The sequence below is a fragment of the Fusarium coffeatum genome (genome assembly GCF_003316985.1).
Source record: "Fusarium coffeatum strain FIESC_28 chromosome Unknown BRIP53273_contig_106, whole genome shotgun sequence".
Lineage (NCBI taxonomy): Eukaryota > Fungi > Ascomycota > Sordariomycetes > Hypocreales > Nectriaceae > Fusarium > Fusarium coffeatum.
The window spans coordinates 235184-261505 of NW_022157899.1; the positions used below are offsets into that span (position 1 = coordinate 235184).

The following is a 26322-nucleotide window of genomic DNA, read 5'->3' on the forward strand; positions in this document are numbered from 1 at the left end:
TAGAGGTGGTACAAGGGTTGTATGACGGTGTTGCGAACGTTGAGGAATAGGATCAAGAAAGGGAAAAAATAATAATGCCGAGAGAAGTATGCCGATCTGATTGTTGATTTTTCTGATAGACAATAAGGGTGAAAAGATAGAGATCGAGAGTGAGTGAGGTCTTGTAGTCAGTCAAGTCAAGTCAGGGCTGAATTGACTGAAGAACGAAGAAGCCAAGCCAAGGATAGAAGAGTTGACGTCGTTGGTTTGTTCTAAGCTCAAATGGTGACGGGCCAGACCTTGAGTCCTGGACCACGCCAAAATAGGTAAGCCAAGTGCTCGATTTAGTTTGTGTGGAATTCCTGATGGGACCCAACTTGAACCGCATGCGTGGTTTCAGTGAGTAGGCACGTTACAGTACAGCACTGTATCTACCCGTGGCTGCCTGGGAATAGGGATAATTGACGTTAGTACGGTACGGATAGTCTAATAATTGTTGTCAGCACAGTTTCATCCATTATTTCGGTTCGTAGACAATCCAATAATTAATTACGCGTAGTACGTATTACTTGGAAGCTCAAAGTTAACCGACCAACCCGCGTATAAAACCCTTGGGTTCCTCTGTATCCGCTCTGCGGGTTATGCACTGAGGGCGCCAATCATGACAGGTCTAGCTGAAGGGACAATCGGTCATCCTTGCTGAAGCTCTCACCAAACAATGTGGATCAGATTGCGCGGCGCAGCAAGGAGAACCCCTAAGTTACGGATGCCTTACTGTACGTTGTGGTTCTGACCAGAGGGTCGAGTATCCAGTATAAAATTCGTGTAGAAGCTATTCATAGAAATTCGTTTATAAAATGAGTTGAAATTGTACGGATACCCGGTAACTTTTAGTCACTTCCATTCAATATGTACCAACATTGGAAGCTGCCAGCCTTCTTTACCATCTACGTGGACCATCGGCCCGAGCTCTTGAGATGCCCACATTACCTCCATATTAAGCTTACTTCTACTCATTGATGGAACGGCAAGAGGAATACAACAAGTCTTTCTTATCGAGTCATTTATTGCGTAAGTCAGGCTATAGGGTATAGACTCTATACTGCAGACTGAGCGGAGTGCTGTAGGACAATACAGCGCCAAGCTCAGATGACATCTGATTCATATCATGCCTGACTTAGATGCTGCAACTCTACCAAGAAATGCAATCAAATGCCTTATGTTTCGCAGCTCTTCTCCACAGCCAGACCAGACCAGACCAGTGTCGTCATGAAATTTCCGATCACTGTACTGTACCTAGGCAATTTAACCCCGCCAAATGCTTAATTGATCTGATCACTGATTGAGGTCATAACCTCTGAATGACTGATATGCATGGATGGATCTCTTGTCAAAGGTGAATGACATAGGTAGTTTGAATATTTCTGCATCTATCAGCTGCCAGGGAAAGGCTCTTTCTAATATTAACACGTCATCTCGTCTCTAATACTTAATTACCTAACTTTCTAACAAGTGACAAAGTATTCCTGAAGACGCACCAAGATCAACTGTTCTGGCGCCTCCCCACATTTGACCTTGTCACGTTCCAGTACCGATACTTACCTTCCACTCACATCCATCACATCCCTCCATATCGAATCCCTTTCAAGTACCAACAGCAAACAGACTCTCGCTAGACAGCAAACTTCCGCAAACAGGCCGACAGCATCGCTCATGGAAACATGGACTCCTCGCCGCTTGTGAAGGCTCATGATCATGTGCGCGCTGCAGGCGTAGCCCACCAGTCATCAGATAGTACCGTCGCAATCACCGAACATACTCAAGCCGCTGGCGAGTTTGCCAACGCCGCCAGGTCGACCTCCAGCATCGAAGCTCTCCGAACTCTCAAGCTCCTGGAAGAGCATCATCGAAAGATCGCAGATATACTTAAACGCCCTACCACGCCTGCTCCCCAAGTCGACGACAACGATCTCAGCGAAAAAGATTCGTCTGACAAGACGAATACTCCCTCTCAAGATGCGCACGGCAAGAAAGAAAACAAGAATGACTCTCCGGCATCCAAGAAGCTAGCTCCTCCTACCCAGAGGCGCTATGCTCACCGTGAGATGTCTTCGTCTATTGCTAGTAACCTGGCTAATGCCCGTGGCATCCCGTCAAAGTACCGAGGACAGCCTCTTGCGCCCAGCGTTAGCAACGACCAAGCCCCAGGCAATCTCGACGCGGCAACTCATCCTCGTGGAACAAAGGCCAAGATGCAAAACATTATCGAGCACCGGCCCGGTAAACCAACATGGGTCCCTCCCGTTCCCTCAACTACGCGTTCCGATAGCCATGGCAAGGGTTCATCTTCCCCACGGTCCGATATCGCATCTTCTGTGGCATCCAGTGACGACGGCGGTTATACTCGATTTTACAACGCTTTTGGAAGTATCATGAATAAGATTTCGGCACCCTTAGCCTTTGCTGGACTGCCGCTGATTCAAGAGGAATCCTCTATTTCTGAATCCCAAGACTCCCCAGAAATGTCGCCTAAGCGTAGTCACCTCAAGGCAACCCCGTCCAAAATACCAGAACCAGACATCACCAAGATATACTCCCAGGCGACTTTGAAGACTTTGGCTAGAGAGGGACATGGACCGACCGATTCTTTCTATGTCGTACCCAGTACCGGCCACACCATGTCCTATGCAAATATCTTGAGTTTTGCCGAAAAGGAAAGGAGACGCCTAGGGGCGTCGTCTCACAGCGATTTGCTTGACGTCCCGGATGAAGATGATGACGATTTTGTTGACGCCCGAGAGGCACCCACACTATCTCCTGGAGCCAAACGTCGCATCGGCCGTGCTAGCACTGACAAAGAACTGAACAACACTATCGAGGAATTATATACTGAAAACAAATCACTTAAGGATATGCTCGACAAGCTGACCAAACGCCTCCACGCCTTTGAAGCTAGCGCTCAGACTTCTGCCATGGCTCTTGCTGAAAGCTACCGTCTTATGCGTCCTGGATCTCCTTCTGCCTCTCCACACCCTGGTAAGGCAGCAGATGAAACCTTGCGACGCAAGAATCAGGAGATGGAAGAACAGCTCGCTGCGGCCATGAAACAGATGGAGCGTCTGGAGAAGGACAATCGTAAGATGCAAAAGGTTTTGGATAAGTATCGGGAAAAGTGGGAGACGTTGAAAGCAGGAGCAAAAGCTCGGAGAGAGGCTCAAGGGGTTGGTGAAAGCGTAGATGATGCCTCGACAGCTGGTTAGAGAAGTGACCATATACTGACTACACTCTTTATGCAACCATTTCAGGCACTGTTTATCGAGATGACCTTTTATATAAGCACTGGCAGTGAAGCCAAAACATTGGAATGACTAGTGCTATTAACGCGTAGTTGTGCAAGTGCTGCTATTACCATTCAAGCAAGCATATGTATGTAGCGCTGGACTCTGGGGGAAGCTCATGAGTTCCACCAAAAACTTACACTGAAGCTCACACTTAAACTCCTCACGTAGTGCCACCAACCGATAGGAATCACCAGTGTGTCTCCTGGCTCCAGTATACATTCCCAATACTCGACACCTTCAAGCTCACCCTTTGTGGATGCTATATCCCCCTCTTCCATATCATCAGGCTTCTCATCCCACCCTTCCAGTACGCCCAAGTCCAGCTCACTCGTGTTACTCATATCGACACCATGCTCGGGTGCTCTGGGTCGCATAGCAGGTGTGGCACTTGGTGGGTATAGACGGACGTACTTGGTGCCAACAACCTGACAGAGCGAGTTATGATAGCCATCCGTATGAAGAGGTGTGATGGTGCGGGCTGGGCCGAACCAAGCGTTGAGCTGGGGCACGTCGACGGGTGGTTGGTTCAGAGATGGGGTTGTGGGATGAGGTGGGACATCAGCCCAACAGAAGTCTGGAATGCAGATATCGTTGCGTAGAGAAGGAATTTGTTGGAAGAGGTTGTGTTGAGCGAGATAACCAATTTTTTTCGAAACAGAATAATCTTGTTCGACATATCGGCTGAGGAATTCGCGAAACGATATCAACTCTTGTCCCCAACCATCGTCGACGTAGCTTCTTCCAAGCTCGACTGGTACCAGGCGTCTTCCCCCGAAAGTCTTTGAGAGGAGATACTCGGGGCTTTTCCATGGTCGATCTGTGAGAGCAGGCCAGCCTTGGATCAGGTCTTTGAAGACAATTGGGCGAGGCTCACCCTCGTTGCTGTTCATATAATCTTCAAATTGTGGCATTGTCCAGCCCGAGTACCGCGAACACTCCCTCGTGGGTGAGAGAGCTGGGCGGCCATGAGGTTCATGACTCGAAAAATTCCGTTGAGGTAATCCCTCATGCCTCTGGCGTTTCGCTGGCCTGTTGCTCTCTTCGCTCGCTGACCAAGCCTCCTCGAGCAACCGCAATGTCTCTTCGAGCCATCCTTGTTGTCCTCCACCCCCAGCCGTGATAAGCGCCCTATCGAGCTTCTCAACAATCGTATCCAAGACCGTTTCTGAGAGGTATTTGTCAACGGTAAGAGAACCTAGGAGGACCTGAAACGAGTCAAGTATGCATGCGTCAGTATATATCTGACGCCATATGACAGGGAGAAGATCGTAGCGGTAGGCGTAGAATTTGGATGACGAGATAGATATCAAGTCTGCTATCCTTTTCTGAAGTAGTCCCTCATCAAATCTAAGTGAATCGTCATTCGAGATCAGTTGTTTATGAACAGCGATAATTGTGTGGGCCTGCCTAGCAAGGAGTTGTGTCATGGCATTTGCCATATGGTCAAGGTTGTCGTTTCCATCTTCCTCGTTCCCTGGAGTGTGTTCTATAGTCTCTCCCTCAGTCTCGTCGTGTATGCCCCCAACCTTTGAATCTCGGGTGTGTTTGGTCTTCGCATCCTCGATCAGTGCTTGTGCTTTCTCGAGATATTTGGCAAGAACTGGTTCATATTCTGCCGACGCCATGTTTGGACCAGAAGCTTTGGTGAACGAATGATAAACCCCTCATGTGCTTGTGCGTGTGCCTGAGATAGTTATGATTGCGACTTATTTCTGACTGTCGTATATGTTTAGTACCTATGAAGGTATAGTCGTGACGCTCTTGAAGATGTAAGCCATAATCCAAAGACGTAGCCGAATGATAGTATATGAAGAACTTTACGTGTAACCAATAAGATTGGGTATTTCTTACCCAAAGCACGGACAAGGGCAGTCCAGCTTTGCCCAACTTTAAGCAACCAGTGCGCATTTCACGAACCACACTTCAGCAACTCAAGAGCTTCTCATGGTACAAATCGTCATGAGCGGATTTCATTATTTTACAGATTACACACGATATATCTTAGCTTGTCCACACACCAACGATACCGTCTCGTCTGCCTTCAACAAGATATCCATCTCTAACACGTACACGCTCCACGATAGCTGGAGTCTTGCCTTCTTCGGCTGCGGTGATGCCAGCGCCGCATTCCCATTGCCGTCCTTCGACCTTATCGTACACCTTGACTACGTCCTCGCCCGCTGCGCTGACGATTCGTCGGGCATCAAACATCATATCTGTGATGGGGTTGTCGTATGCATATGCGTCGTAAATAGATCCTGTTCGAAGATCCCAAATCTACTGTTGTTAGGTCAAGTGTACCTTAAATTTCAAAATGGCGGTCACTTACTCTGATGCTTCTGTCCACACTTCCTGTTACCAGATGCACGTCATCGAATTGAAGACATGTTACTGCACCGGTATGACCGACCAGGCTGCGATGGACCTGTCCGCTTCGAAGATCCCACAGACGCACCATGCCGTCTGCAGTACCGCACGCAAGGGCGGTCTCAAAGACCTGCAGAGCGCCAACAAAGTCGGCAGAGCTACTTTGAGATCGCCCGGTAGGTCGCCATGTGCTGTCCGTCGTTGTCATACTCGCTGCCGCCGCCCACATAACATCTAGTGTTTGCACGCAACGGCCCTTTTCAAGATCCCAATGGCGAATCGTCTTATCTGCAGAACCGGAAACCATGACATCACCTCTGAAGTGAAGAGCCGTGATTTCGTCAACATGAGATTCCAACGTGTATAGAGGGCAATCGGCCATACTGCCGGGTGGGGGTTCAAGGTGGTTATCTGTTCCAAACGCAATGGCATCCTCATCATCGTCCTTTCCAAGACCACCATGAGGGTCATAGTGCGCTTTACTGAGATCCCAAAGTCGGATGGTCGCGTCCACGGAGCCGGTTGCAAGGATGTTATCCTCAACTTGCAACGCACGTACCGATGCAGTGTGACCTTCCATATAACCCATACATCTACCAGCATTAAGATCCCAAACTCGAACTGTATCATCGAGAGCAGCAGTAACCATAGTGCCAAATGGAGCGTCAAAATCAATAGCCGTAATCGTGTCCTTGTGTGCTCGGAGTTCGCGAATAGCGGTACCGGGCTCGAAATGCTCATGAAGTATGGGCATTGACTTCTTGCGATGAACCTTTTTCGTCTTTCGGGGCGTGCTGCTTGCTTCCGAGGCGGGGATCTTTTCGTACACAGACTGAGACATGAACTCTTGATCATGATCATCGGCGTCACCAACTAGATCTTGCTCGTCCTGAGTCCGTGTGTTTCGTGCGATCTCCTCGGCTTCATCAACCAGTGCTTGGGCCTCGTCAACTCGAATTTCCATCTCAGAGACTTGTCAAGTTAGTAGAGCTCTTGAGACATATTTGGCACAGAACATACTGTCATGCTCCAGCATGGCTTCATCCTGCTCCAATCCCGCTAGCCTGTCCAAGATGATTCTTCGCATGCCGTGGAGGTTGGCGATTTTGTTATCGATTTCTCGAATCTCATAACTCGCCATACTCTTACGAGTGCCCAACAATCCAAATTCATGCATCATCGCGGCCTTCTCTTTTTTCAACTGCGTCAGCTTTTTAGGGCTTCCTGGCGTCCCCTCTGAATCCTCCAGCATTTTGCGACCCCGAGACACCCGTCGTTGGAACTTCTTGCCTTCGTCAGTCAGCTCTGGAAAACTGGCCTGGAAGCCCTGAAATAACGAGTAAGGGTTCTCGTGTTCGGGAATGTTGGCGAGGAGCTCATCGGGCAAGTACGTCAAGGCGCGATGCTGAATTTCGTGCGTCGAGAGCCTGGAGCGCATGAGGTCGGTGGGGGTCGTTCTCGCCATCGCGAACATGCTTCGCTGGACGGTCGGCCGCTTCATTTGCTTGTGAACCTCGGCCATGGCGGCTTGGTAGTGATGAGCCGTGGCTTCAGCATTTGGACCGATCAGATGAGTAGCTGTAGTGGTAACCTTTCGACTGAAAGCCTCGAGTCCGCGCGTCTACCCAAGAAAGATTGAGGTTAGCGATTTGCGGTCCATATGGGACAATGGATTTTCGAGTATCTACACACCGATACAATAGACTGGTCGTCATCTCCGCCTTCGTCGAAGCCATAGTGAGTCTCTTGGTTCGCCATGGCCAAGCTCCTGCCGGAGATGCAGAAGCGTAAGAGAATCAGAGGGCTCTGAAGCGATTGCGTTGAATTGAAACAATGACGCTTGAGGCTTCGGGGGGAGGAAAGAACAAAAGAATTGGCCGCTCACGAGGAGTTTATCATGACGCGCGCCGGGATAACCTTGGTTATAGTTAGAGGTGGAGGGCAAAAAGACCCGACCACGGGCTTGGACTTGGGCTTGGGAGGCTTCTGACCCGAGACGCTAATGTGGGCAGAAGCAAATGGAAATCCCGCTGTAATTGGTTACTGTGACAGGTCTGCCGCAGCGCTGGAACTGCTGGAACGATCTCTGAACACGGTCTGGTGGCGTGCAGTTGCTACCTTGGTTCGGCTTGCTTCCAGGTTGTCTGTGCCCTGGACTTAAGCCAGTCCAAGCTCTTCAATTAGATTAGATCAAGTGCGGCTTTATGCTGCCCGGCTGGTGACATCCAAGACCTCCTTCCCTCCTGAGCTCTTCCCAGCCCCAGAAAAGATTACCCCTCCATGCCCGCCCATCATGGATTTCAATAAAGTAAGGAAGGTCCACTGTAATTTTTCGCACAGGTTCGCGAAAAGATGGTAATCGATCTTAGGGAAGTGCCGGCTCCAGGTAGTTCCCGATCCGCTCTTGCCCTGGGCTCGGTCTCGGTCGGGCAGGCTAGGTGAAAAGATGAAATGTAAGGTACTCTAAGGCTCAGGCCTCCAAAATAAAGTAGCCTAAATGCTAATCAAATCTGGCATAAGATGACTAAACTATTTCGTTCCTTACGCTTATGACGGTCAATTCTTCTGACACTGCGGGCAGGTAAAGTCGGCAGCCCAGACGGGAAATCTTCAGTGCCCGTACAACTGGGCTTTCCGTACTCCGTACCCGCTTCAACTAACCTTTTGAGTCAATTGGGTTTCAATACGACTCGTTACATTGATAATCTCATCTCACTTTGGCCAAGTATCAAACTTGGACATTGTCGTTTCTGATCAGCCCTGAATATTTCCAACTATTCAGGTTTACACTACCTATTCGAGCCAAGAAACAATCGACGCAATCACTCTTTATTATCATAACTAATCAATATGGATACAGTTATCAACATGGCCGATGCCGCACACGCCCTGGACCTTGCTAGAATCCGGTTCCAGCTCATGTACGAGTTACCCAATTCCACATAAGCTTTATTCTTTGGGTTCAAGATAGATCAAGACTGACAGTAGAAGTCGACTTGAGGACACAATCACATTCCATTTGATTGAAAGAGTCCAGTTCGCATTGAATGGTGTAAGTGGGATATGAGGCACCTCATACAAACCCCGGTCCAGCCGAACATAATCAGAAGCTACAGAGAGTGCATGATAGGTGATTGACTGGTCTTTCAATAGACGATTTACGTCCCTGGAGCTGTCGAGCTGCCAGAGGCGAACCTGAGCTTTCTCGACTGGTACTTTCGCGAACAAGAAAAGCTGCAATCTCTGATCCGCCGTTTCGAATCTCCCGACGAATACCCTTTCTTCCCAGATGCTCTGCAAAAGCCAATTCTTAAGCCTCTCAACTACCCCAGGATCCTACACGAAAACGACGTCAACGTGAACGACAAGATCAAGCAATTCTATACAGAAAAGTTCCTTCCCGCTGTGTGCCCCGACTTCGGCCGCGAGGAGCGGGGCGAGTCTCAGGAAAACTACGGCTCAACTGCGACTTGCGATATTGCTTGTCTACAAGCCTTGTCACGACGAATTCATTTCGGCAAATTTGTCGCCGAGTCCAAGTTCCGCTCTGAGCAGGAGAAATACATCCGACTTATTAAGGCAGAGGACCGAGAAGGTATCGCAGAGTCCATCACCAATTCTGCTGTTGAGAAACAGGTTCTCGAGCGACTACGACTCAAGGCTTTGACTTATGGAAAGGACCCCTCTATCCCAGACGGAACAGAAGGAGCGGCAAAGATCGATGTCGATGCCGTTGTTTCAATGTACAAGGACTTTGTTATCCCGTTGACCAAGGAGGTGGAGGTTGAATACTTAATGCAGAGGCTAGAATCGGACGCCTAAGGTTCTTTTATTGCGCAGCACTCAGATATTCATTAACAGCCTTTACTGCCCCGGGGAACTTGTTTGCTTCAATGAGAATCATGTGCCCGTGCGCCTTGACGCCCATCTCTTGGAATGCCCGCTTGCTGTCTGCCGCCAGCTCGTCCTCTTTTGTGTAGTTGAAGTTTCCGTGCGCGACCGCATGTTTGTGCAGCACCTCATCCTCCATGTGGAAATAGTACATGCCGGCTTCCTCCTTGGCTTTCTTGCGCTTCTGGTTCTCGACATCCAGTTTGGACTCCATCTCCTGGTATGTCTTGGATAGAATCAAGTAGTGGGAGAAATTGTAAGGCTCCTTATCCTCGACGGCGGCCTCGACCTCATCGACAAGCATTGAGTAGAGCGGTGGCGCCAGTTCAGAGGGCATGTTGATGAGTCGTTCAGAGAAAACGAGTCCTACATGCTTGCCGCTGCCGAGTACATCCGCAATGGGTGCTAGAGACGAATTGGTTTGCGCCTTCTCCACAAGGTACTTGATGATATCATTCATAGGCTCCTTATCTTGGTGAACAGCTGTGTTGAGGACGGTGAGCATCGCGTAGGCGTCGTTGGCTTTGCCGTCAACCTTAATGGTCGAGCCAATTGTGGGTTGTGAGAGAACAAGATCGGCGAGGGCAGACATGTTGAAAAGATTCGCATCAACGTCGAATAGCTGTCGCAAAAGGGTTTTGGTTCCATGGAAGTCAACCTCGGGGTCAAAGTTGAACCACTCAAAATCGACGTCGACCATATCGAAATCCTATACGATGGTCAGAAGGGTAATGGTATGGTTTCATCAAGATTTGCCTACCTCACCATCGGAGCCATCCTCGTCCATCTTGTCGACGTCCGCAGGTGGGACATCCTTGGCTTCTTCGCGCGCGCGCTTTTTGCCCATTTTGAAATTTGTATTGCGTTCCAGTATTGATTCAAGAATTGAGACAAGTCTTTGGTCGTTGAGGTTGTTGCTTGAAGTCGGCGCAAGAGCTGTCAACTAAAGTACCTAAGGTAGCAGGGCAGGTTGACTGGCAAATCTCAAATTCCTTCCCAGTGATGTCGAGCCAAACATTTTCTCTAAGCCCCTCACTAACCTAAAGAGAGCTGATAAGATAACCATTGCTCTGGGTTGGGTCCAAGGTCTAAGCTCCCTGAGCCTCCACTCCGCAAAGGTGGTCTGGCTCAATTCGATTACCTTAAGTTACTCCACCCCCGTCTCCCCCGTCCGTCCCTGCCGACCGCCGACTTGGGCTTGGATCTGGGTGCGCGCAACATAACGCAACGTCATTCCTTCAGCTTCTCTCCCCCATCAGCAATTCTTCAGCTAACATAATCGCCATTCGCGATGGACTACAGCTCCACGATCCACGACGCTGAGGATCCCGCCGGCGATTCGCCCTGGGGTAACTCCCCTGTGTCGTCTCCATCGCGAAACAATATTGCTGCCTTCAATCCCGTCTCGGCTGATAATCCTCCTCCTCCCTTTCGCTTCAACACACAATCTTCGAACGGTTTATCCCAAGAACAGTCTACGCCTCAGACTGAAGAGTTCCCTCGTCCGGGCACTGCGACCACGGCATCTGGCACTGAAGATGACACTGAGGCTTCGGGGACGCTGCACCCTTCAGAGGCGCAGTCGCAGTCCACAACCGCCGAACCCTCAGCCGAGGACGCAGAACGAGTCACGGTACAGGGCCAGCAATACGGCCAGGCTGGTCCACCAGCTTCGCAGCCTGAGCATGAGCAGCCTCCGCAAAAACCAGCTGGACCTCAGTACAGACTCCAGGCCAAGATCACTGGACTTGAGCGCACTGGCAAGAAGGACCCTATTTTGCGGTTTGATGTTCACGTATGGCTATTTTCAGGTCCCCTTCTCCCCCGCATAAACTGACGGTTGTAGACAAATATTCCCCGCTTTCGTACAACTCAATTCCGCGACGTCCGCCGTCTGCACTCCGAGTTTGTTAAGCTCGCGGATCATCTGATATCTGCAAACCCAGAGGTCTTTGTTCCTGCAGTCCCCCCGCCTCTGACCTCCGCTGGAGCCGGCACAGATGAGGATGAAATTCGTGTCAAGGCCTTGATGCAGCGATGGTTGAATTACGTTTGCAGCAACGAGGTCTTGATGCGAGACGACGAGATGGTGCTATTCGTGGAAAGCGATTTTGGCTACAGCCCTATGGTCAAGAAGAAACAGCCCGCGACAGGCGTGCGTAGAAAGATCTTGAAGCAGTTTGCTCCGCCTCCCGACGACACCCCTGAGCTTGCGGATGCGCGACCAACTGTTAAGCTTTTCTATCTGGGCAGCATGGATGCTGGCCACAAGGTTGATAAGCTGGTCAAAGCTCGAAGAGGTGAGTTTTCGTTGTGCCGTAAAACTACAGAATACTGAACGTCCCCCAGGTCTTGGCCTTTCTGAAGCCGATTATGGTTCTAAACTTACCAGTATGCACGTCCAAGAGCTCCATCCTGGTCTGGCCAACGCCTACCGAAAGCTTGGTAAAGTCGTTCAGACCGTTGGTGACTACCATGCTGCCCAAGCAACAGCAGAGGCCACGACTATTGGCGACCCGTTCCAATACCATTCCCAGGACGCTTTTATTGTCAAGGAATCACTTACCAATCGCCAAATTCTAATTCGTGAATTTCTACAAGCACAGGAGGCCACGCGCAGTAAGCTAAATGCAGCCGATCGCCTCAAGGCAAGCTCGAGTGTGCGTCGCGAGAAGGTAGATGAGGCCATCACAGCATTGGACGATGCTCGCCAGCATGAGACTTGGTTGTATAACAAAACCAACCGCGTGACCCAGAATCTGGTTCAAGAGCGACGAAAATGGTTCTCGAGAACCTCTGCAGATCTTCGTTTGAGCATCAGGGAGTATGTGCTTCGTGAAATCGAGGCCGAAAGGCGGACATTGGCTCTACTAGAGACAGTCCGCCCAGACATTAGATCAATTGACGCTTCAGGTGGTCTGAGCCGACTTGGTCGCGAATCACACCCAACTGTACGTCGCTCGAGCCTCGCAGCTAGCCAAGGTCCCAAGGGCGACTCTTGGAGTGGCGTTCCTCGTCGTTCAGATGCAACTGGTCGCAGCGTGTCAGGCAGCCTTATCAGTAAGGTATCAGAGGAGGGCGAGAATGAAGAGAACACCGAGACAGGTCAAGGACGCCAGGGCGCCGGTCGTACAGGCCTCAAGGGTGTCAGTGAGGAGGAAGACGAGGATCGAGTGGACGCCAGAAATGCTGCGAGTCGACTGGCCGCCAGCACTTTCTAAGCTGGTTTGCCAGGACGCTTATGGGTGATGAACGAGGGCCCTGCATCAGATTCCTGCCTCTTTTCTCTGTTTGATAGCATCGCTCCGAGCCTGGTGTCATTTAAAACTGTATGTTATCTTTACCTCTGGTGGTCTCCTCTTCTGTATGTGTAAGGCCTCATAACTTGCATTGAACACCGTGGTGTGCCTTCGTAAACCGTACACATCAATCAGCAGCCTCGACTGTGATAATAACACTACTTTGTGGTACAACACAAAATTGTCATCTATCATTAACATCTGCCGTCCGATCTTCGAAGCGATAAGCGGTGTGAAAGGGTTGGCAGAGAGAACGTGTGGCTTTCAGTACCCGAATAAGGATGATGCGATGTTAAGTAGGTATTGAGTTATCAGGATAGGGCTTGATCAATCGTCGCAGTTATGTCCGTCGTCGAAAATGGCAACGCAGAGGTACGTTTCATGATTTCACGTGAGTTTCTGCACTGGTTTTGAGAGGCCCTAGAAAGATAAAGGAATTCGAACTCATTGGATATTGTTTTCGCAATATGAAATCGGTCTGAGGATATCTAAAGTTTATGCTCACCGATGCCAAGCCGCAGGATAACGCACTATGCATGTAACTGTCGTATACAACCTACGGCTGTTCGAGATTAGCGTGTAACTGCCAATTGCATGTGGGGATAGCTACAATAAGATTCGTTGTACACATTGAAGAAAACCCAATCCAAGACTTGCTCGTGGAAAGTCGAGGTTACTAGGAGAAAATCGTAACCAACGAAGGGTTTCATGGCTACAAGCATGCGTGAGTGAACACGCCTCTATACATGCTGGGCAACATTCAAGATGCAGTCAAGCTTAGCCCATATTGTAGCGATAGCAAGCCACTGGATGCATTTCGGTATTTTGCATACCACGGATGAAGCTGACATGGATGTCGCCTTGGGGTAGTATTTATAATTCAATGACAGTCTCAATTGTTCATTTGTTCTTGTTGAAACTCTTATCAACAGTAACTAAGTCAAATCGCCTGGTGGGTTTAAGATACCAAGTGGCGGTCTGGCCATTCTATGGCCATACCATGTGTATATATGGCAGTACGCATGTAGTGTGTTTGGAGGGGGCACGGCTGATCTGATCGAGAGCATTGATTTGACTGTAACGGTCGAATTAATTTCTTGGGTGCCAAAATCGTGGCCGTCGACTACGGAAGCAATGAGGCCACACTCTAACTTGGCAACTGGGTCTGTAAACCATAGCCGTTCTCCATAAATCGAAGTTGTCGGTAATTCGGGTGTTGATAACCTCGCATTGAGCCTGAATCGCAGCTAGTGAGTCCATTTCATTGGAAGTCTTTAACCGTGATTGACAGTTATTGCGAACTGGCTTGGCATGCTTGGGTCCTGGATTCTTACCGTTTTGGCCTAGGACTGTTGATCAGGAATCGACTGCCATACCTAGGGCTTGGGATGAAGCAGTGGAACCCGAAGTGCATGAATCTCGTCATGTCTGCATCTTTACAAGCCTCCAACCCTGCGACAGAGCCACGGCGAGATAGCCAAACCAAACCATCCAATCAACCACGCCAATTCCGTGGTAGAACAGCGAACATCTACCTGGAACAGCGAAATATTTCGTCCTGACTGAAAGCCAGGGACACGGCACTTAGCCTGTCAGGTTCGGACGAAGCTGAAGTTTGCGGCAAAGACTGCATTAGATAATATTTCCTGGCACCCGAGTGGTGTAGAGCCGGCTAGCAAGATCAAACCTAGGTTGTTGATGGCCATGTTCTAAACGGAAGAAGATGAGGGTGCAGACGTAGCACAAAGGTTGCTGCAAGCGCTCAACTTGCAAGGTTGTGTGTTGACAGCATTTGGATGCAATTACGGTAACTCTTGTTTGGCATTTCTCCGTATCGTTCTGGGTAGAAGGGGCACCACCAGATTTGGACTTGATCACTCCTCTCTCATCTTGAGACAACAGATCGCCGTGGGGAAACGATAGAGTAGGGGAGGCGGATGCATTCGTATCCCATCCCCGTTTTGTAGGGTTGGATTGCCATATTGCCTATGGGGTCTGGGGTTCACCCTCTCAGAGATCCCTGCCATCTATCAGTGAGTAAAAGGTATAGAGTACTGTACAGCAGACATTGATAGGGACCGAATGAAAAGACGCTATCCTCTCGCGTGCTCCCAGGGGGCCTTGTCGGCGATGAAAAGTCAATGGCGTGACGGGTAGACCGCGATAAGCGGGCAGCGAATAGTCGAGAATGTGTGTCAATTGATAGCGGTAATTGATCTCGCCTGTCGGGATAACAATGGATTCAAGGGAGTTTCGGGTATCTTTCCTCATAATGTCACCTACAAGACTGTGTCTCAGAGAGCTGCAGAGGACTGAGATATCAATGACTGCAGGTTCAAAAGTGTATCAGGCGGCCAAGAGAAAATCTTGCTCAGGTAGGTAAGGAAGACGTCGGAATTCATGGGAGATGCGCCTTCCCTATTGTTGTTTAATAGAATGGGTATGTCTCCGATTGGTGGAAGTGGAGGCAAGTACCTACCTAGGTACCTACACCTGGAAGGTTAGACATACCTACCTATTGCTCAGGGAAAGAGCTTCCTGTTATTGATGGAGACAAGCACCATAATGATCGGTATTGTGATATGATTTCCCCAGATTCTTTTGGGTTTTCTTGTGACCTTCTTGCATCCGTTACCTATCCATCAGAGCAGTGCGCTAGGTACTATCAGATGGACACCTGATTGATGACCTACACACGGAGAAGGTAAAGAAGCCCAAATGAGGCTTAACCGTGGAGAACAAGCCTTATTAACGACTCATTCCTTTGTAAAGAACGAATCCTACTACCGTCTTCAAAACTATGATCAATACCGGCACCCGACCCTCTCAACCATTCACATAGGTACTATGTTGGTGACCCCAAACTCGAGCTCATAAAGGACAATTCAATTGTCGCTCCTACGACGACCTTCTAGTTGTCATAGCATTGTTTGTACAGTACCAGTCTCGCTCACCGCGATATCGGGCAGACTAAGCGTTATGCCATGCTCTTATTTGTGCATGGCTTAGGATTGCAAGTTACATGGCCCCCGGTACACCTGGCCGTCTTCCGTTGCAGAGATATGCGACAACATCGAGGGCATGCTCGTCGTCACAATTGACGATCTTGTTTCCTCGTTAGAGCGGGCACCAGTCGCGGCCGTCATCATCAAGATCTCGGCGTTATCAAATTGTGGTACAGCTTTTGGTAGCACACCTCATCGTCCAGTACAGTAGTATTGCAGACATGCTGTCTGTCTGCTCAAACAAACACAGAAGAGGAGCAGGAAGATACAACTGGTCGCGATATTGACCAACTGCTCCTAGGAGAGCCCTGGAAAGCCAATGCCGCTAAAAGACCCTTGGTAGCGTGCCCCACGAACAAGCATCAAGTCCTCAGTGACGCCCCATACAGGTTACAAGGGTTGGAAATCCTGTAAAGTGGTCCCAAACATACCTACCTTTGCCACCTAGTGTTTTATAAAGATATAGAAAGAGAGCTATAGGAGTAAGATATAGCAATAATAGTACCATTAGATAGCTTTTTAGCTACTCTTTTATATGGTAGTAACTGCTTATTATCTTATAGTAGTAAAAGTAAGACTTATAGCTGATATAAGTAATCTGGGGCTTGTACCAGCGCTAGGCTTTCCAACCCTTGTAACCTGTATCTGCATGCGAGACGGACGCCCGCTCTAAGAGAACCTCGACCGCAAGACATCCACCAATTTCACTCTCTTTACTTGGCCCTGGCCCACGCACATGGCACACGGCACACATCTGGCTCGTCAGGACCCCAGCGACAAGACCGCCCCTCCGCCGGTACGCATTTGCCATCATGCTACTGTATGGAAGTCCTGCAGCTAGTTTGTTATATGACAACACTTTACGGTAGGTCTTGGTTTCCCTCCGATAGCTTAATGATCCCTGACTGGGCCTTTTCCTGTCGTTTCAGACGCCTCTGAACACCCACCAGCTTGGCACTGGGCAACTTGACGATAGCACACGCCCTTACTCCCCATCGCTCTTGATCCGGACTCCTCTGCCCAAACTTCCGCAGTGAGCTGGGGAGAGTGAGCGTGTTATCTACCTACTACCTAGGTACTTAAAGGGTGGGAACCCGTCTTCTCTGGTCCCCTTCGCCTATATCTAAAAAGCTTCTTACCTGCCCGAACTACCTAGTTCCACCACTGTACCAGAAAGGCTCGATTCATCAGTTTCATGTTCACCTCCAGTTTTTCTCGATATCTGCCTGGCTAAAGCACTTGGCACTTGAAGCACCTCCACGAACTATCCTGGAGCTTACCCCCACGCGCTCGTCAACTCCCACGTTTCTTCGCTCCCCACCAGCCAATCCGCTTTACTGTGAATGCCCCAAACGGCAACTGGTCAAGCCATCGACCGACTTCACGTCTCCAGTCTCAATCAAAATCCCACCTTTATCCCACGCTTCAAGCACTGAACTTGACAGCCATGGCCCCAGTTGCTACGGGAGAGGCCGCATCAGCGCTCTTACCAGGTCCCTCAAAGCCTTTGAGCATCAGCGCTTCTGTCTTGCATGGTCCCCGCGATCTGCGGATGGTAAGTTAACTATGACCACCGCCCCAGTTAAAGATTCAGCCCTACCCGAACACAAGCCTGACTGATGACGTGTGTCAGGAAACTAGAATCATTGAGCCTCCAGCAGCAGGCGAGCTTCAGATTGCTGTCAAAGCAACAGGCATTTGTGGCTCAGACGTCTCTTACTACAAGAAGTTTGCCAACGGCGATCTTTGTGCCTGCCACCCACTGTCTCTAGGCCACGAATCGTCTGGTGAAGTTGTTGCTATTGGCCCTCAAGTGAATGGCTTCAAGTTAGGAGACCGAGTCGCCCTTGAGGTTGGCGTCGCTTGTGGAAACTGCGGTACTTGTCGTAAGGGCCGGTACAACCTGTGTAAAAAGTTGCGCTTCAGGAGCAGTGCCAAAACATATCCTCACTACCAAGGCACATTGCAGGAAAGGATTAATCACCCTGCAGTTTGGTGTCACAAGTAAGTCAATTGCACCCCCTACGACGAAAGCGATTACTAAAGCGTACAGGCTTCCAGACAACGTCTCATATGAGGCAGCGGCTCTCCTCGAACCCTTGTCGGTAGCTATACATGCAGTGAATCGCGCAAGACCGGAGCCTGGCTCCACTGCCGTTGTTGTTGGGGCCGGCACCGTTGGCCTGTTGACTGCTGCAATGGCTCGTCAATCAGGTTGTACTTCAGTAACTATCACGGACATTGATGCTGGGCGTGTGAACTACGCCGTCAGCCGAGGATTTGCAACGCATGGGTTCGTGACTCCCATCTCACGCTTGAATTCATCAAACTACTCTTCGGGTATCTCCACTCCTGCTACTGGTACTTCAACACCGGCCAGCACATTTTCGACGGCAAGCCGCTTTGACGGAGCAAAGTCTCTGGCAGCAGATATAGTTGCTTCATCGAATCCGGCAGGCTCATTCCTGCTTGAAGAGGATGAGGACGGTGTTGATATCACTTTTGAGTGTACCGGCAAAGAGGTCTGTATGCACACAAGCTTGTATGCGACTAAGGCTGGGGGAAAAGTCATCATGGTAGGCATGGGAACCCCTATCCAAACCCTGCCTTTGTCAGTGGCGCACCTGCGTGAGATCGATATCTTGGGCGTATTCCGCTACTCGAACACCTATCCTACTGGCATTCGGCTTTTGTGCTCTCAAGCTACGAACCCTTCTGGACGTTGTCTTCCTTCGCTGGACGACATGGTGACGCATCGCTTCAGGGGTCTTGACAAGGCACAAACTGCATTCGAGCTTGCAACACGCACCAGTGACGAGGAGGGCAACCTAGTTTTGAAGATTGTGATTGAGACATAAGGTTCTTTTCAGATTTGAAACCACGCCATGGTACGGAAAATAGACATAGATATCCAGGCAATTGCATGATTTAATGACACGTCCCTTTCGGTCTTGGGAGTTGGGTTATTGATTCCTGGCGGGCATATCGGCTATAGGTGCACAAACAAGTGAAAATTGACGTTACGCAAACGCTGGCAGCAGCAGCCGCCTCAACCATTTCAACAACATTGACAACAAGGCACAATAATCTTCTAAGAGTGTTGATGGTTTGGTAGCAAGATAAAGCTCAATTACTGGGTCCATAGTCAAAATGCATATCGATGAGAGCCTTGGGCTATTGCTTGCTAGGGATGATGTGGCCGGTCTATAATGTTTTTGTATTCGTCATCTACTCTAAACACCTAACGCCGGGCTAAAATACTTTGTGACAAGCTCATCTTGATCATATCGGATTCTTTGTGCTTCAGACTTGCAAGCAAATGGACAGTCGTTTCTAGATTAGAATATCACCAGCCCCACGGATATTGAAGGATGGGTCAGCGAACTCTTGACTGGGAGCAGCTGCACCACGACGATGTGTAGCCTTTGCAGCCTCAACAACGTGGAACTTCTTGCCTACGTCGCGAGCTTGACCCAGGCTCTGCACGATTCCGTTGAGTAGTCTCACCAAGTTCACATCGTTGGCCTCGTGGAGCATCTCTCGCTCGAACGAGGGTTTGTCGGAAGGAATGACAAGGTCCAGGCGGCTCACGAGAGCTTGAATACGACGTAGAACGGTTGGTGACGGGGTGGTATAGTCGGTATCCATGCTACTAGGATCGGTAGCGTCCCCATTGACGTAGGAAGGGGGAAGGCGCTCGAGATATGTCGTGAGCAGATGGAGTCGGGACTGGAGCATCTTGATGGCGTTTGCCTTTGCAGTCAGGGCGGCGATCATCTCATCCTCCTCTGGCGTAAGTGCAACCTCATCCTCTTGAGCAACATCTTTCTCTTCGTCCTGGCTTTCGACGAGTCGGCGCTTTCCTTTGCCATTTGATTCGATTGAGAGAGATGGCTTGTCTTCCTTGGGAACAGCAGCTGCCGCGTTTCCTCCCGAAGCAGCGACGTAGTTCATGCTTATCATTTCGGTTTCGTCAGTCTCGACGGTGTATGGTAGCTCTTTGAACTTGAGCTTGAGCGTAGGTTCTCCATCGTCCATCTTCTTATCCTCGCCATCATTATCAGTTTTTGGATCATCGACCTCGTAGTTGCTTTCGTAAATGGTCAGAGGGAGCTTGCCGCCGACAGAATGATCAAGGACCTGTTCTGGGTGGAAACCCAGAAGTATGGCCGACTCGTTCCAGCCTTGAAGAATTTGATTATGAACGGGAAGAATAGTCGAGGTAGGGCCGGAAGATGGTAGAAGGGTATACCATCCGACAAGGTCGAGTTGTCTGTCTTTGTGGACGGTGATCACTAGTATGCGGTTAGAGAGGTAGACCAACAGCGTATACGTGACAACTGACTCTGCTCTAGACGTGTGCTGAATCGGTCACCATCAAGTAGGTATCCGCCTTGTACACTGGGCTCCTGGCGAGTATGGGCTTCGAAAGCATGCTCGATTGTGATTTCGCGGCCATTCTGCTGGCCTAACAAGACGCCAATGATAGGACCCTGCTGCTGACGAAGAGTATGCCGCGTGATATAGTCGGAGATGGTAAGAAGAACGAGAGGGTGAAGGACAGCCTGAAGTTCGGAACTCTTCTGATTCGAGAGAAGAGGGTTGGCGGGGGCCGAGGTAGCCATGATGAGGTAGTCAAAGTATCAGTTGGGTGTGGATCGTGTATGAGATTCGAAGACGGAGGTGGAAATTGCTTGGTTCAGGCTAGTCAGGGTGGTTGAGATTAGAAGGTCTGGTGTGGTGTTGAGCGAAGCTATTGTTAGCTTGGCTGATAGATGATAGCGTGAAGATTGAAGACGATGGAGGTGAGTTGAAGATGGATCATGGGAATAACAATGCCCCGCGCTGAGTTTACGTAGTAGGTAGGACCTAGCTCCAGGCTGCAAAGCTGCCTGCCCGCCCGGACTCAGGTAGCTTAGTAGGCCTCTACCTTAGTACCTTAAGCTACCCATACTTGCTGAGACGACGGGTAGGGCGGGAATTCAATGTGGGGTCAAGAGGTAGGTACCTAAGAAACAGAGAATCCGATATTATGTTAGCATTCAATTTCCGTTTTAATTCGAGCTCAGCTGCATGCGACCCTGAATTTTGCCGCCATTTGCGGTTCGTTTTACTCTGTAGTAACATGGACGGATATTTGTCTCATGATCATACAACGCGACACAACATTTGGTCTCAGTAATTGTTGGTGATGAATGTTTACTATCTAATGCTTTAAGTGGTCTGATTAAAGACTGTCTTCTCATCTATTTAAAGCATATCCATTGTCTATTGCTCATCACTCATTGAATTGCTTGGTAGCGCGGCGGACGGATCCTTCCATGCCTTGATTTATATTTATGCCCTTGTTGAAGCTTTGATCACCAGGAGCTGAGGTTGGACCCATTTGATGCGCGAGATCCTTTGTTCAAAACCGCCAGCGGTTGCAGGTCTCTCAGGACGACACAACGAAAGCCCCGTACGACAGGGCAGTTTACCTCTAGTCTTGTAAGGATATCCGTACTCTGAAGGAAATACAGAGCCGAGCAGAGGAGAGCGGCATAAACTCTATATTGAAGAAGAAGAAGAAAAAGAAAAAAAAAAAAGGGTTTATCTAGTTGCCCGTCGCATCTCCACAGGTATGCAAGTACATATGCAAGCAGGCATTTGATGGATGTGGATGTGGGCATTTTGCTTTACCTGCCTATCGTCTTGTCTCTTTCTCTTACCTACAGTACTTACCCGAGTCTCACCTTTTCCCCCCTTCGTTCCTCTCTTTTTCCATTGCATTCTGGCCATCTTTTTTCTTTCTTTCTTTTCTTTATCGTGTTCCTCCATTGATATCCACTGCCTCTTGTATTTGTTTGTCTAGCCGCAAACAAAGCATCTTTATCATATATCATTCTCGTTTCTCCCTTTTACCTTTCTTAGCCCCTCCTCCTCGGCTGTTTCTCACTGGCTGAATTTACTGTCTTGGATCTTTTCGGCAAATATCAAATACTCATCTGATCTCTCTAGCAGAATCTCTTTCTTATCTGCTTTCGATTTCCGACACTCATCTTGATCTTGATCTGGATCTTGATCTGGATCTTGATCTTTCGGTCAACACTAAAAAGCGACTCTCGACTTCAAAACCCACCCACCTTGTCTCACCAGATCTGGCCCAAGTCTACTGCTTGTATTGTACAGTACCGTACCGTCGCACTTGGAATATGATCGCCGCCTTTTGCCAAAGTACGGACAAAATGGTCCGCGTCTCGGCGCCTTCACCTAAATTCACCATCACGCCGCCTACTCTTTATCTACCACAGCATACGGATACAGGACGCAACACCATGGCTTCGACTCGCAGTGGGAAGCGCCGCCATTGCGATAGCATCGATAGTGACACGCCGCCACCCACCAAGAAATACAAACAGGCAAATTCTATCGCCTCAGATGCCTCGACAACATCTACCTCGTCTACTGCTACTTCTATCGAATTGGACTATTCTCAAATACAAACAATGCCAACATATCAACCGCCACTCTCGATTGATACCTTCCTACCGGCATTCAAGAGCGTACAATATGACCGCCCAGCGTACCGATCAATATCCCCGACACCACCGTCACCCAGATCGCATTGAATGTTGCACAGGTCAAGATGATACACCGAAATTTACGACACATGATTTTCCTTGTTTAAACAAAAATTGGATACCACGTTTGCATTCCTCGTCAACGACTCGAGGGTAGGCTTGATTTTTTGCGCAGCTATTTAGACCAAGAATGATTCACCTCATCTTTTTGTCATGCCGAACATAAAGTATCTATCCATGTCGGATATGGATACGAGAATCTCGGTCATGAGCATCTAAAAAGCTATCTTACGATCTTATCATTATCGGCGTTTCACCAGTAGAGTGGGGTTACAGAGGAACACAATACTCTGGAACATGTCAGAGGATCATCTTGGGAGATTAAAGGTATCTCGGTCATGGTTTTAATGTGTTAATAACAGATGGATAGATATCAATAGACGGTAATGCAAACAAAAAAAGATTACTCCGAATTCCTCCATTATCAAAGTTAAACAGCCCGACCAACGCCTAATCTATGCCCTCTCGTTATTGTCGTGAATCATTTCCGCTCAGTTCTCCTTCAGTTCATTTCCCACCATATAACATCCTCTTCTTGATACGGCATGCTGATTTGAAAGTTGCGTTCCATAGTAGTCATGGAATTTTCCAGAACGAGAAGTTCCACACGCGCCATGGCGTCCCTGTCGCCCGTCCGTTTGGCCGCTATGTACAGCGCCATGAGCTCGGCGTGCCGGCTCTCATAGTCCTGCCGAACACGGCGCCTCCGGGCCGCTGGGTCACACGCAGCACATGTGTCGTTGAAGTGTTGAGTCTTGACGCTGGGTGTACATGAGCGTGGTCGTGATCGCGAACGTGATCGTGAATATGAACGTAAACGTGACATGGGCTGCATGCCACACGCCGTCGCATAGTTTGTGAATGTGTGGCCGCAAGCCATTGTTGTTCTGATGTTTGTGCACATGGTAGTAGCGATTGGACTTGGATGATTGTATCTTGATTAAGGATTAGACAGAAAAGTACAAGTCATGAATTGCGCCATAGATCGATGGCGATAGAGAGAGAGAGGTGTAAATATGCCTGGGCCTTTGGGCTGTCGTGGACTCAATTGTGGGCGAACCCACACATTAAAGGTTATTTCATACAAGTCCGGAGGAGATGGAGATTCAAAAAGACGCCAAATTCCAAGGATTGGGCCCTTCATGCCTTCTTTTCAAACGTTTGTACAGTTGTAGAGATGGGATCCCTGTCCAGATTTCTCTGGTGGATGTCGCATGATGATCATGGCACTTACAGGCTTCACCGCCATACTCAATCGACTACGCCTTACAACTCATCGCCAAAAATGCCATCTAAAGATGATATTTGAGCATAAAAGACCAAGAAGGATGTACGGTGAGCTACAGCAACAACAAATCGGGTCACGTCCAAGTCACAATGGACTGCCTAATTAAGATATACGCATAGAAAATCAATTACATGGTCATACTCATGGATGTTTAGCTACTGTAATGATTCTATCTAATGCATTGTAAACTGTATCCTCCTTCCCGGAGCAATTCTTTTTCTAATGAGAGGAGCTTTTCTTTCATCATACTGGTTACCCTTTTTTATAATTATTACCCATGACCCCCTCCGTATTCGTCGTTATTCGTCCATCATGACTCCTCTGCCTTTTGCTCCTGCTGAGCATTACCAGTCTCTGGCGATGACTCAGCCTTCTTTGGCTTGATATTCCTCCATTCTACACATAATGCGCAGACCAGTTGACCCAACGCCAATGCCACACCAACGTAGAAAATGCGGGTGATGGCGTAGTTGTAGGCCTCTGCCACTTTGGGGACATACTCGGATGGCACTATCTTCTTGAGCTCTGTGGCACCAGTCTCAACAAGATTCTTGGAGGCAAGTCCAGGAACACCCGACAGTCGTTCGACGAGACGTCCGCTGAGGATAGTTTGGCCAACAGAAACAAAGATAGCACCGCCAAGTTGTTGAGCGAAAAAGGTGATGGAGAGACCAGTAGGAACTTCCTCCTTGGGAAGCGTTGCCTGGATTGCGAGACCACCGCTCTGCATTCCAAGACCCAGACCAAACCCGACCAAAAACTGGTAGGCGATCCACTGAGATGAACCGGTGTCTGGCTTAAAGGTTGTTAAGAGGCCCTGTCCGATAGACATGATGCAGGGGCAGATTATCATGGAAGGAACATAGTAGCCAATCCTTTGGGTAAAAGCAGCAGAGATGATACTGGCTACTACAAGGCTGAGCACGAGAGGAATGGTGTAGACGCCCGAGTCAACTGGGCTGACACCCTTTGTAGCCTGGACTAGGAGTATGTTAGCAATGACTAGGATATAAAGATAGGAGAAACTTACACCATAGAGGAAGATAGTACACAACGACCATCATGCCACCACCAACGAACAACGAGATCCAAGCGCATGCCAGCATTGTTCGTTGGGTAATTACCTTGACAGGAATGGTTGCCGTCTTTGGCATCTTGACCTGCACGATAGCGAAGGCAATGAGTGTGAAGCCAAAGATAACAAAGAGCACAATAAGTCGCCAGCTGCTCCAAGCATAAGTTGAGCCTCCCCACTGAAGTGCAAGGATAAGGCAAACCATCGAAGGGACGAAGAAGAAGGTTCCAAGCGGGTCGAGGCGGGTGATATGCTCGAGGGCAGGGACAGACTCGTGCTTCTTTTTCGACATGGTGTGAAAGAAGAAGAGAAAGACGGAGGCCACGGCGCCAACAGGGAGATTCATGTAAAAGCACCATCTCCAAGTGGCATGCTGGGTAAAAGCTCCGCCGATTAGAGGCCCAGCAACTGAAGAGACTCCAAAGACCATACCAAACATTGCTGCAAACAGAGTTAGTCAGTTAATAGAGTGATGGCGAAGCGTCCGATACTTACATTGGAAGAGAGGTCGTTTATGAAGAGGCACCAAGGGCACGATAGACATCATCGAGCCAGTCATGATTCCTGCGGCGCCAACTCCAGCAATAGCTCGCCCAACAATAAAGGCAACAGAGCTGGGTGCAGCTCCACAGATGGCAGAGCCAATCTCGAAAGTCAAGATGCAGGCAAGAAATGTTTTTCTCAAGTCATAGAAACGGTAAATGCGCCCAAAGATGAGCTGAAAGGCAGCGGTGGTAAGCATGTAGGCAGAACCATACCATCCTATATCTCCAAGACTCTGAAAGTCGTTTGTGATCTCGGGGATGGCGGTTGCAATGATTGTGCGATCCAAAGCAACTAGTAACATGGCAGAGAAGACCGAGACAATGATGAGCCAGAACTTGAGTGTTTTTGGTTTGTAGTTTTCCAATGCTTCCTGGTCAACGACTGGGCCTTGAGGCGCTGGACTCTCAGGTTCACGAGTGCTTGAAGATGGTTGCTGAACATTCTGACTCGACTCAGGGTTTTCTTCTTGCTTAGAGCTGTAGGGGATCTGTGGTTCGGCTGATGAGAGCGAGTTGATTGACTTGCGTTCTGGAAGACCAGAGTGTGTCTTCTCAGTCAAAGGCATTGTTGAGGTTGTCGAGGTGTAGACTTGTCCAATAGATAAATGTATATCAGGGAAGAGTTGCTACTTGGACGGAGAGATAATGTTTGAGTGATGATAAACAACATGAAGCAACTGCTGCACTGGGTATTGTCCTAGATATATATCTACATTGCGAGTTGACCATCGGACAGACAGAAGACCGAGCTTTACAACAACACGAAACTAGCGTCATGATTTAGGGGAGATTTTCGAAGCGAAGTGAGATTTCTCGGTCGATAGTCTTTAGTTTCCCATGAGACACAGAAAAATCCACCCGAATAAAATTGTTTCAAGACTGAATAAATCTCCGAAGGTGAAAGATGAAGCA

General features: G+C 49.0%; 8 protein-coding genes across 8 annotated transcripts; 4 read left to right on the plus strand and 4 right to left on the minus strand.

Annotated features, from left to right (window-relative positions):
• Nucleotides 1–1700: 1700 nt before the first annotated feature.
• On the plus strand, nt 1701–3239 carry FIESC28_04877 (uncharacterized protein; the record flags this gene model as incomplete). The annotated part of the gene is made up of 1 exon (XM_031159024.1): nt 1701–3239. One exon carries the CDS (start codon nt 1701–1703, stop codon nt 3237–3239), a length of 1539 nt encoding a protein of 512 aa, XP_031016976.1.
• A 108-nt stretch (nt 3240–3347) lies between these two features.
• FIESC28_04878 (uncharacterized protein) lies at nt 3348–7445 on the minus strand (the record flags this gene model as incomplete). The annotated part of the gene is made up of 6 exons (XM_031159025.1): nt 3348–3353; nt 3458–4959; nt 5339–5597; nt 5650–6659; nt 6708–7308; nt 7380–7445. 6 exons carry the CDS (start codon nt 7443–7445, stop codon nt 3348–3350), a joined length of 3444 nt encoding a protein of 1147 aa, XP_031016977.1.
• A 1092-nt stretch (nt 7446–8537) lies between these two features.
• FIESC28_04879 (uncharacterized protein) lies at nt 8538–9509 on the plus strand (the record flags this gene model as incomplete). The annotated part of the gene is made up of 3 exons (XM_031159026.1): nt 8538–8608; nt 8673–8739; nt 8841–9509. 3 exons carry the CDS (start codon nt 8538–8540, stop codon nt 9507–9509), a joined length of 807 nt encoding a protein of 268 aa, XP_031016978.1.
• Nucleotides 9510–9516: 7 nt separating this feature from the next.
• FIESC28_04880 (uncharacterized protein) lies at nt 9517–10425 on the minus strand (the record flags this gene model as incomplete). The annotated part of the gene is made up of 2 exons (XM_031159027.1): nt 9517–10287; nt 10339–10425. 2 exons carry the CDS (start codon nt 10423–10425, stop codon nt 9517–9519), a joined length of 858 nt encoding a protein of 285 aa, XP_031016979.1.
• A 444-nt stretch (nt 10426–10869) lies between these two features.
• On the plus strand, nt 10870–12799 carry FIESC28_04881 (uncharacterized protein; the record flags this gene model as incomplete). Its single annotated transcript, XM_031159028.1, has 3 exons — nt 10870–11373; nt 11425–11878; nt 11928–12799. 3 exons carry the CDS (start codon nt 10870–10872, stop codon nt 12797–12799), a joined length of 1830 nt encoding a protein of 609 aa, XP_031016980.1.
• A 4530-nt stretch (nt 12800–17329) lies between these two features.
• On the plus strand, nt 17330–18740 carry FIESC28_04882 (uncharacterized protein; the record flags this gene model as incomplete). Its single annotated transcript, XM_031159029.1, has 3 exons — nt 17330–17437; nt 17516–17886; nt 17936–18740. The coding sequence occupies 3 exons, from the start codon at nt 17330–17332 to the stop codon at nt 18738–18740; spliced, it is 1284 nt and encodes a 427-aa protein (XP_031016981.1).
• A 475-nt stretch (nt 18741–19215) lies between these two features.
• FIESC28_04883 (uncharacterized protein) lies at nt 19216–20507 on the minus strand (the record flags this gene model as incomplete). The annotated part of the gene is made up of 2 exons (XM_031159030.1): nt 19216–20177; nt 20228–20507. The coding sequence occupies 2 exons, from the start codon at nt 20505–20507 to the stop codon at nt 19216–19218; spliced, it is 1242 nt and encodes a 413-aa protein (XP_031016982.1).
• A 3593-nt stretch (nt 20508–24100) lies between these two features.
• Nucleotides 24101–25976, minus strand: FIESC28_04884 (uncharacterized protein; the record flags this gene model as incomplete). The annotated part of the gene is made up of 3 exons (XM_031159031.1): nt 24101–24771; nt 24821–25306; nt 25361–25976. 3 exons carry the CDS (start codon nt 25974–25976, stop codon nt 24101–24103), a joined length of 1773 nt encoding a protein of 590 aa, XP_031016983.1.
• Between the last annotated feature and the right edge of the window lie 346 nt (nt 25977–26322).